This window comes from Aegilops tauschii, chromosome 1, assembly GCF_002575655.3.
Source record: "Aegilops tauschii subsp. strangulata cultivar AL8/78 chromosome 1, Aet v6.0, whole genome shotgun sequence".
Taxonomy (NCBI): Eukaryota; Viridiplantae; Streptophyta; class Magnoliopsida; order Poales; family Poaceae; genus Aegilops; species Aegilops tauschii.
Window position 1 is genome coordinate 328,731,368 of NC_053035.3, and position 11,039 is coordinate 328,742,406.

Sequence of the window (11,039 nt, forward strand, 5' to 3'; positions counted from 1 at the left end):
GTTGGTCCGAGGATGTATCTGACGTCCTCGGCTACGAAGACAAGTTCAGGGGCCACTGACGGTGTCCTGGACTAGGGGTACCAACCTAGTTGGCCCACAGTCCATGGGCCGACCTTACGGCGCGCCGATCTCACAAGGAAGGACTCCGGAAACTTCGAACCCAGGCGTGATCAGGACAGACACTGCTGAAGACTTGGCGTGTACTTCAAGGACTACCCGGCTGTCGGCATGTTTATTCCTAGTTGAAAACCAGCCATACGTAACCCTAGATACCCCGGTGTCTATATAAACCGTGGGGTTTCGTCCGTAGGGACAAAATCACAATTACCAGCCTTAGGGTTTAGAACACAACATACGATCTTGAGGTAGATCATCTTGTACTCAGTACTCAATCATTATAATCAAAGCAGGACGTAGGGTTTTACCTCTGGGCCCGACCTAGGTAAAACATTGTGTCCCTTCTCTCGTGTTGCCCATCGTTCCAGATACACAACTCGGGACCCCATAGCCGAGATCCGCCGGTTTTAGGACCGACACCGTCCTCTTCCAATGCCGCCGCTATACCTTGCCGACCGCCACCCAAGCATTGCCGGACGTCCGCAACCACCACCCACGCGCCCGCTCGCCTTGTACTATAACGCCGTCCACCTAGGATCCATCGACAGCCAGGTACCTCCGCCCCCTGTCGATGACGTCCATGGCAATCACCACGCCCGACATGTGTTCGGTCAAATGCCACTAAGCTTATTTTCAAACATCATGTCATTATTTTAAAGTACAAAGGACGGCGGGTACTCGAGAATGGAGGACGAGACGGGGCACATCACGACCCCGAACCCATGTTAGCGGGGCCTACGCCCGCCTTCCTCCTCCCGCCTCGTCGCCCTCTCGCTTTCTCTGAGACGGCACTGATTGCGCCGACCCCGTCGCTGGTGGGTCCCTCACCCCGTTACGTTGCCCCGTTCCGGGTTCCCTGGCTCGGCTGGCCCACAGCTTGCATTTGGGCAACAGCAGCAGCCTCAGCTCGGCTGGCCACCGCACCGCGTCCCTCTACCACTGACCCCCAGCTTAATGCCGCGCCCGTAGTCCCCGAAACCTCACCCCCCTTCCTCCTCGACGCCACCCTCCCCTTCTCTCCTCCCCACCGCCACCACCCCCACCGCGGCCGCCGCTTCCCCCTCAAACCCCACCTCAGCCGCCGCGCGCAGCTCCCACCCGCGCGCAAATCCGCCCCAGATCGGCGGCGGGAGGGCCGTTTGATGGGCGATCTGTGAGCCGCGACGAAATGCAGAGCGAGCTACATACAGCTCGCAGTCGCGCCATGGGAGGAGGCCCGAGATGCGCGCTCCTGCTGCTCGCCGCGGCCGCCGCCTGCGCGGCGCTTGTCCCGGCGGCGTGGGCGCAGGCCCCGACAGCGCCGGCGCCCTCGGGGGCTCCCTTCGTGCCGCGGGACGACATCCTGCTCGACTGCGGCGCCACGGGGAAGGGGAACGACACAGACGGCCGGGAGTGGCGCGGCGACGCCGGCTCCAAGTACGCGCCGCCGAACCTCGCCTCGGCCGACGCGGGGGCGCAGGACCCCTCGGTGCCTCAGGTGCCCTACCTCACCGCGCGGGTCTCCGCGGCGGCCTTCACCTACTCCTTCCCGCTCGGCCCCGGCCGCAAGTTCCTCCGGCTGCACTTCTACCCGGCCAACTACTCCAACCGCGACGCCGCCGACGCCTTCTTCTCCGTCTCCGTCCCGGCCGCCAAGGTCACGCTCCTCTCCAACTTCAGCGCCTACCAGACCGCCACGGCGCTCAACTTCGCCTACCTCGTGCGCGAGTTCTCCGTCAACGTCACCGGCCCGACCCTCGACCTCACCTTCACCCCGGAGAAGGGACGCCCCAACGCCTACGCCTTCATCAATGGCATCGAGGTCGTCTCCTCCCCAGATCTCTTTGACCTCGCCACACCGCTCTTCGTCACCGGTGACGGCAACAACCAGCCATTCCCGATGGATCCTGGTGCTGCTCTGCAGACCATGTATCGGCTCAACGTCGGAGGCCAGGCGATCTCCCCTTCCAAGGACTCCGGCGGGGCTCGGTCATGGGACGACGACACGCCTTACATTTATGGTGCAGGGGCTGGGGTAACGTACCCGAACGATCCCAATGTCACAATCACCTACCCTGACAATGTGCCGGGATATGTGGCGCCTTCGGATGTCTATGCCACGGCGCGATCAATGGGGATAGACAAGAATGTGAACTTGGCCTACAATCTCACCTGGATAGTGCAGGTGGATGCTGGGTTCACATACCTTGTGAGGCTCCATTTCTGTGAGATACAATCCCCAATTACTAAGCCGAATCAGCGGGTGTTCAACATTTACCTCAACAACCAGACTGCCGTGGAAGGTGCTGATGTGATCCAGTGGGTGGATCCGCTTAGTACTGGCACCCCATTGTATAAGGATTATGTGGTCAGCACTGTGGGTTCAGGGATTATGGATTTCTGGGTGGCTCTACATCCGAATACAGGGAGCAAGCCACAGTACTATGATGCTATTCTCAATGGGATGGAGGTGTTCAAGCTGCAGCTTAGTAATGGGAGCCTCGCGGGGCCAAACCCTGTCCCCAGTGCTGATCCACCGGCGCATACCGGGCAAGAGAAGAAGAATTCACTAGTCGGGCCTATTGCCGGTGGAGTAATTGGAGGTTTGGTAGTGCTTGCACTTGGATATTGCTGCTTCATTTGCAAGAGGCGGAGGAAAGTGGCGAAGGATGCCGGCATGAGTGATGGCCATTCTGGTTGGCTGCCGTTGTCGCTGTATGGCAATTCACACACTTCAAGCTCAGCCAAGTCGCATGCTACAGGGAGTATTGCTTCATCTTTGCCATCCAACCTGTGTCGCCATTTCTCGTTTGCAGAGATCAAGGCTGCAACGAAAAACTTTGACGAGTCACGGATCCTTGGTGTTGGTGGGTTCGGCAAAGTTTACCAGGGAGAGATCGATGGGGGCACAACTAAGGTGGCTATCAAGCGTGGCAATCCCTTGTCTGAGCAGGGTATACATGAGTTCCAGACTGAAATTGAGATGCTGTCAAAGCTCCGCCACCGCCATCTTGTGTCGCTGATTGGTTACTGCGAGGACAAGAATGAGATGATCCTGGTCTATGACCACATGGCCCATGGAACTCTGCGTGAGCACCTATACAAGACCCAGAATGCACCGCTTAGCTGGAGGCAGCGCTTGGAGATCTGCATTGGTGCAGCTCGTGGGCTGCACTACCTTCACACCGGTGCAAAGCACACCATCATCCACCGTGATGTGAAGACGACAAACATACTCCTGGATGAGAAATGGGTCGCCAAGGTTTCAGATTTTGGTCTGTCCAAGACTGGGCCGTCGATGGATCACACACATGTGAGCACAGTTGTCAAGGGCAGTTTTGGATACCTAGATCCTGAATACTTCCGCAGGCAGCAGCTCACCGAGAAATCTGATGTCTATTCATTTGGTGTGGTGCTGTTCGAGGTCCTCTGTGCTCGGCCTGCCTTGAACCCCACTCTTGCAAAGGAAGAAGTCAGCCTGGCAGAATGGGCATTGCACTGCCAGAAGAAGGGAATTCTGGATCAGATTGTTGATCCCTACCTAAAGGGAAAGATTGTTCCTCAGTGCTTCAAGAAGTTTGCCGAGACAGCTGAGAAGTGTGTTGCCGACAATGGCATCGAGCGCCCTTCGATGGGAGATGTGCTTTGGAACCTGGAGTTTGCTCTTCAGATGCAGGAAAGCGCGGAGGAGAGCGGAAGCTTCGGCTGTGGGATCTCGGATGAGGAGGGCACTCCCCTCGTGATGGCTGGAAAGAAGGATCCCAATGACCCGTCGATCGATTCAAGCACCACCACGACCACGACAACTTCCCTAAGCATGGGCGACCAAAGCGTCGCGAGCATCGACTCGGACGGGCTGACGCCGAGCGCCGTGTTCTCGCAGATCATGAACCCCAAGGGGCGGTGAGGTAAAAATCCGGGTCTGCCTGTCGGCTTTCGTGCCTAATTTATTCGTTCAGTGTATTTTTCATGAATTTGTGCTCTTGTTATCTCGCAAGTTATGGACTGGGGGTCAGAGAATTGTTTCATACTGTACTATTAGACATTTCTGCCTTGCCTTGTTTTTTTCTTCTTCAGCGTTGTGATGACTCGATGCTTATTAGCACGTGTAATTACCGCCGCTGCTACGTGTTATTGACCCAACAAGTAAATACTGTATGAGAAAGTGATGTGCATGGCCTTTTCCCGTTTTTTGCCTTCATGCCATGCTCCTTTCCGAATCTCGGTGATTGACACGGGATCGTCCATGTTGTGTTGATGTTGATTGTTACCAGTCGTGCTCAAGCATATGCTGTGTTGCAGGTCGTCTTGTGTTCAATTACAAACTTCATTTTGCGGCGTCCAGCAGACAAGTAGTTGTTGATGCTGAACCGGAACTTGTGTCAGCTGTAGAGCACGGTCCACTCTGCTATGTTGATCCAATCAACCTACCATCTTCCCAGCGATATAGTAGGAGTATATAATTTCTGCTCATCCAACTGCTTGTCTTCCATGTTATTGGATTCCAATATAAACTTACAGCTGTGCACGTCTGAAGAAATGAGTGGAGTCGAATAATTCTGGCTTCCAGCTGTTCCGTCGAGAGAATGAGCACTTGAATACTGCTATGATTCTGCTGTCCAGGTCTGGAGTGCGACTCGTCACGTCGTGCCAGCATCGTGAAATCTCCCGGTGGATGGACGGCATTGTTTCACTATGAGCTATTCCGTTTTGCTTGCCCAACCGCACGTTTTGGGGTCGATGGTGCCGCCCAACCATAAATCATGTGCCTGTCTTGCTTCCTCTGTGTAGCGTAGGTCTTTTATATGTCAAAAGTTAGCTTTCTTGCCGAAGTTCCGTCTTTGCCCGGAGTCTGTTGTGCCCGGATCATGGAAGGAGTGAAGGAGGGCGTCCAACTGTTTTTGAGAGCAAGGAGCCACCGGAGTCTGTTGTGCCCGGATCATGGAAGGAGTGAAGGAGGGCCGTCCAACTGTTTTGAGAGCAAGGAGCCACAGGCAGAACACCGCCATATCCAGCTACGGCGAGCACAAGTTGTGCCTCAAACCACCAGACGTGTCGCCATGTACTCTTTTTCCCTGGATGGATGCCAGCGATTTTCTTCTCATTACCAACTTGTTGCTCCTGCTGTTATCCAGCTCGATCTCGTCTTTCTTGCAAAGAAAGAAAGAACCGGTCCTGTTCACATGGCGAACGGGAAGGGGTCAGGAATTCCTCTTCAACGCCGCCCTCCTCGATCATGCAATACGACAGTTTCTGGTATCAGTATCTCATTTTTTTTTTGCGGGTGATCAGTATCTCATATTAACATAAACTCCAGCGTTTGTCTGATTGATGAATCCATAATTGAAAATATGTTGACACTGACCTAGACATGTGAGCCTCACATTAGGCTACTCATAGTGTGTGATACTATCTTCATAGTGTATTATAGAGTAGTATCATACATATGATCTTATTTATTGTCATGCAGGACACAAAGTAACATAAGATATCTACCTATGTTACTCTTTTTTCTAAACGAGGCAAAATATTTGTTGTTTTCATTGATTAAGAAGAAGAGGGTTGCCCCGTTAATTAACGGAAACCCAGGCGAAAACCGATACAACACGCCCACAGAAAAGGGCACACCGGCCGACCTGGCACCCGCAAGACCACACACACCGCCGGAGAGGACATCGTCATGGTTGCCCATAATGTCATTGTCATCACCTCTCCAGGAGCAGGCGACTCCGACTTCGTCGCTGACGACCTGTCAAGACCCCTCCAAGCGAACGACACCCGAGGACCTTGCCAGGCAAAGCCAAACAATCAACTGAGACGTCGAGGACCGGCAACCCAATTTTTTTATGTGCATCATAGGAGAAAGTTGCAAGCCTCGCACTAACCTTGTCCATCGCAATCTTCGGAGAGCATCGTCCACTGAAACCACCCTCATGGAGTCATCTTTGCTCCAGGGCCCCGAAAGTTGCAAGCCTCGCATCGACCTAGTCCATCGCCATCTTCGGAGAGCATCATCCGTTGAAACCACCCTCATGGAGTCATCTTTGCCGCAGGGTCCCAAAAGTTGCAAGCCGCGCACCGTCCTAATCCATCGCAATCTTCGGAGAGCATCCTCCGTTGAAACCGCCCTCATGGAGTCATCTTTGCCGCAGTGGCCCGAAAGTTGCAAGCCTCGCACCGACCAAGTTCATCGCAATCTCCGGAGAGCATCGTCCGCTGAAACCACCATCATGGAGTCATCTTTGTCATAGGGGGCCCCATTACGCAGCTCCGACTTCTGTGTCACAGCGAGAAACAGACATAGGCGCACCCATTGGCGTATCGGACCGTCTGCATCAGGAGGACTAGCCGCGACCCAACTCTGCACACCACCATTTTCGTCGCCACACGAGTCGCAATGTCAACCACTCGCATCACCGGTTGGACACCAGCCAACCTTGATGTCGTGCACGTCCAACCCAGGGAAAGCGCGGAGGGGAACTAGTCTTCAAGACGATGCCCCCAAGGGGGAAGCGACGTGGGAACGACACCATCGCCCGACTCTCCAGCAGCAGCGCCAAAGGCTTTCACCCGAAGACGCACAAGGCCGGAGAGTACCACGACGACCCTCCAGGAAGGAAGAACGACCCCACAGGCGCCGCGTCGTCGGCGTTGGCCAGAGCCATGTAGGCCATCGCCCGGTACAACCCGCCTCCACATCCCCACGCAACCAGCCACACAGCTGATCCGCCAACCCACTAGCCCGTACACCCCGACGCTGTGGCGGAGCCACCACCACACCGGGGCCTTCCACCTCGCCGTCGGCCGGCCAACACCAGCCGGGACTGGCTGAGGGAGTCCTGGATTAGGGGGTCCTCGGACAGCCGGACTATATCCTTCGGCCGGACTGTTGGACTATGAAGATACAAGATTGAGGACTTCGTCCCGTGTCCGGATGGGACTCTCCTTGGCGTGGAAGGCAAGCTTGGCGATACGGATATGTAGATCTCCTCCCTTGTAACCGACTCTGTGTAACCCTAGCCCCCTCCGGTGTCTATATAAACCGGAGGGTTTAGTCCGTAGGACAAGAGCAATCATACCATAGGCTAGCTTCTAGGGTTTAGCCTCTACGATCTTGTGGTAGATCAACTCTTGTAATACTCATATCATCAAGATCAATCAAGCAGGAAGTAGGGTATTACCTCCACCGAGAGGGCCCGAACCTGGGTAAACATTGTGTCCCCTGCCTCCTGTTACCATCCGCCTTAGACGCACAGTTCGGGACCCCCTACCCGAGATCCGCCGGTTTTGACACCGACATTGGTGCTTTCATTGAGAGTTCCACTGTGCCGTCACCATAAGGCTTGATGGCTCCTTCGATCATCGGACAACTCGATGGCAACGATGCGATCCAGGGTGAGGTTTTCCTCCCCGGACAGATCTTCGTATTCGGCGGCTTCGTACTGCGGGCTAACTCGCTTGGCCATCTGGAGCAGATCGATAGCTACGCCCCTGGCCATCAGGTCAGGTTTGGAAACTTGAACTATACTGCCGACATCCGCGGAGACTTGATCTTCGACGGATTCAAGCCCATGTCAGGTGCGCCGCACAATCACGACGAGCATGATTTAGCTCAGCCGTCGGACTGTGTTCGGGAGATCACACCTGCAACTACTCTGGCCCTCAATTCGGAACAAACTGCGCCATTTGTGGACGGGTGGATGGACCCCACCACGGAGGTCGCACACTCAGCGGCGATAGCGCTGAATACTGACCTTACCTCCTACGAGATCCGTGTTGCCGAACCGTTGGATTCGTCCTTGGCCACGGACTCCGAGCCGCTTGTGTCCGTGCCCATCAAATCTGATTGGGCGCCGATCATGGAGTTTATCTCCGCGGATATCTTTCAGCACTGGCCTTTTGGCGATGTGCTAAATTCATTAAGGTCTCTCTCCCTGTCAGGAGACCCTTGGCCGAACTATGTCCGGCCAGAATGGGATGCAGACGACAAAGAAATTCGCGACCCACCCACCACCCACTTAGTAGCCACTGTCGACGATTTAACCGACATGCTCGACTTCGGCTCCGAAGACATCGACGGTATGGACGACGATGCAGGAGACGAACAAGAACCATCGCCCATAGGGCGCTGGACGGCCACCTCATCGTATGACATATACATGGTGGACACCCTCAAAGAAGGGGATGGCGACAAGACAACGGAGGATAATCCCTCCAAGAAGCAACCCAAGCACCGACGTCAGCGGCGCCGCTCTAAGTCTCGCCATAGCTAAAGCAGCGATACCGGCACAAGAGACAATAACGCTCCGGATAGTGCCAAAGACGACAATAATCCCCTCCAGCCAGACCTCGAGCGGGAGGATGAGCAAGCTAGCCCTCCGGAACAGGCAGCAAACGGAGAATCAGAGGATGATAATTGCATGCCTCTCTCCGAAGACGAAGTGAGCCTCGGCGACGAAGAATTTGTCGTGCCTGAGGATCCCGTTGAGCAGGAGCGCTTCAAGCGCCGGCTTATAGCCACAGCAAACAGCCTGAAGAAAAAGCAACAACAGCTTCGAGCTGATCAAGATCTGCTAGCGGATAGATGGACCGAAGTCCTGGCAGCCGAGGAATACAAACTCGAGCGCCCAACCAAGAGTTATCCAAAGCGCAGGTTGCTACATCAACTCGAGGAGGAAGCATTGAAACCTACATCACCAGCGTATGATGCGGCTGATCGGCCACCTCGTGGCTGAGACAGAGAGGCATTTCAGCCCGAAGTCCAGCCCGCACCCCGCCGCCAATCAAACAAAAATACCAAGGCCCGGGGCAACACGCGGGACCTGCGAGACGTATTGGAAAACAAGGCAAAACATGCAAGATCGATCTACGGATCACGGGGGCGCCCACCAGCGCGCGATGATGACCGTCACGCCGGATACACTAAAAGCAAATCCGGCCGGGCCGAATACAGCAGACAAGACTCATATGAACTGCGTCGTGATATAGCCCGGCACAGAGGCGCCGCACACCCCCTATGCTTCACTGAGGAAGTAATGGATCACGAGTTCCCAGAGGGTTTTAAACCCGTAAATATTGAATCATATGATGGTACAACAGACCCCGCGGTATGGATCGAGGATTTCCTCCTCCACATCCACATGGCTCGCGGTGATGATTTACATGCCATCAAGTACCTCCCACTAAAACTCAAAGGACCAGCTCGGCATTGGCTGAATAGCTTGCCAGCAGACTCCGTTGGCAGTTGGGAGGATTTGGAAGATGCATTCCTTGACAACTTCCAGGGCACTTATGTGCGACCACCGGATGCTGATGACTTGAGTCATATAACTCAGCAGCCAGGGGAATCGGCCAGGCAATTCTGGACCCGGTTCCTAACCAAGAAAAACCAAATTGTCGACTGTCCGGATGCAGAAGCCTTAGCGGCATTTAAGCATAACATCCGTGACGAGTGGCTCGCCCGGCACCTCGGCCAGGAGAAGCCGAAGTCTATGGCAGCCCTCACGACACTCATGACCCGCTTTTGCGCGGGCGAAGACAGCTGGCTGGCTCGCAGCAACAACACATCAAGAAGTCATGGCACTTCAGATACAAAGGATACTAACGGCAGACCGCGTCGTAACAGACACAAGCGCCGCAACAACGGCGACAACGTCGAGGACACGACAGTCAATGCCGGATTCAGCGGCTCTAAATCCGGTTAGCGGAAGAAACCGTTCAAAAGAAGCAATCCGGGCCCGTCCAGTTTGGACCGCATACTCGATCGCTCGTGTCAAATTCATGGCACCCCCGATAAGCCAGCCAATCACACCAACAGAGAATGCTGGGTGTTCAAGCAGGCCGGCAAGTTGAATGCCGAAAACAGGGACAAGGGGCTGCATAGCGACGACGAGGAGGAGCCCCGGCCGCCGAACACAGGAGGACAGAAGAGGTTCCCTCCACAAGTGAAAACGGTGAACATGATATACGCAACCCACATTCCCAAGAGGGAACGGAAACGTGCACTAAGGGATGTCTATGCGATGGAGCCAGTCGCCCCAAAGTTCAACCCATGGTCCTCTTGCCCGATCACCTTCGATCGCAGGGACCACCCCACTAGTATCCGTCATGGCGGATCTGCCGCACTGGTCCTTGACCCCATCATCGACGGATTTCACCTCACTCGAGTCCTTATGGACGGCGGCAGCAGTCTGAACCTGCTCTATCAGGATACAGTGCGCAAAATGGGTATAGACCCCTCGAGGATCAAACCCACTAAAACCACCTTTAAAGGTGTCATCCCAGGTGTGGAGGCCCGTTGCACGGGCTCAATCACACTGGAAGTGGTCTTCGGATCTCCGGACAACTTCCGAAGCGAGGAGTTAATCTTTGATATCATCCCGTTCCGCAGTGGCTATCACGCACTGCTCGGGCGAACCACATTTGCAAGATTCAATGCGGTACCGCATTATGCATACCTCAAGCTCAAAATACCAGGACCTCGTGGGGTTATAATAGTCAATGGAAACACAGAACTCTCGCTCCGCACGGAGGAGCACACTGCGGCCCTCGCAGCTGAGGCACAAAGCAGCCTTTTAAGGCAAACCGCCAATTCGGCGATAAAGCCCCCGGACACCTTCAAGCGAGTCCGGAGTAACCTGCAGTAGGATCGCCTGGCACGTTCAGAGCTCGCCTAGCAATTCGGCCTCCGTCCTAGTCCCGGTCAAGCGACGAAACTTGTGCCGCGCGTACATAATTACGCACTAAAAATACCATGGGAATAGGCAGAGGCACGACCAGGACACGTCCCACTATGCGGTTCAACCGCCCTAGGGGTTGTATACCTTTATCATTTTCTCTCTTTCAGGACCTTACTCTCTGGAAGCCCTTTCCGGTAGTCTCACTGCTGGACGCATTACGGGAAGGAAACACCAAGGAGGCAAGAAGCTAAGACGTACAAGGGA

General features: G+C 54.9%; 1 protein-coding gene across 1 annotated transcript; it reads left to right on the forward strand.

Annotated features, from left to right (window-relative positions):
* The first annotated feature begins 984 nt into the window (after positions 1-984).
* LOC109735875 (receptor-like protein kinase FERONIA) lies at positions 985-4,683 on the forward strand. Its single transcript, XM_020295075.4, has 2 exons — positions 985-4,004; positions 4,399-4,683. Exon 1 carries the CDS (start codon positions 1,286-1,288, stop codon positions 4,001-4,003), a length of 2,718 nt encoding a protein of 905 aa, XP_020150664.1. The 5' UTR covers positions 985-1,285; the 3' UTR covers position 4,004; positions 4,399-4,683.
* The last annotated feature ends 6,356 nt before the right edge of the window (positions 4,684-11,039 follow it).

Excerpts from the sequence above, each read along its gene's own strand:
- LOC109735875 (XM_020295075.4), top strand. The coding sequence starts at position 1,286 with ATGCAGAGCGAGCTACATACAGCTCGCAGTCGCGCCATGGGAGGAGGC.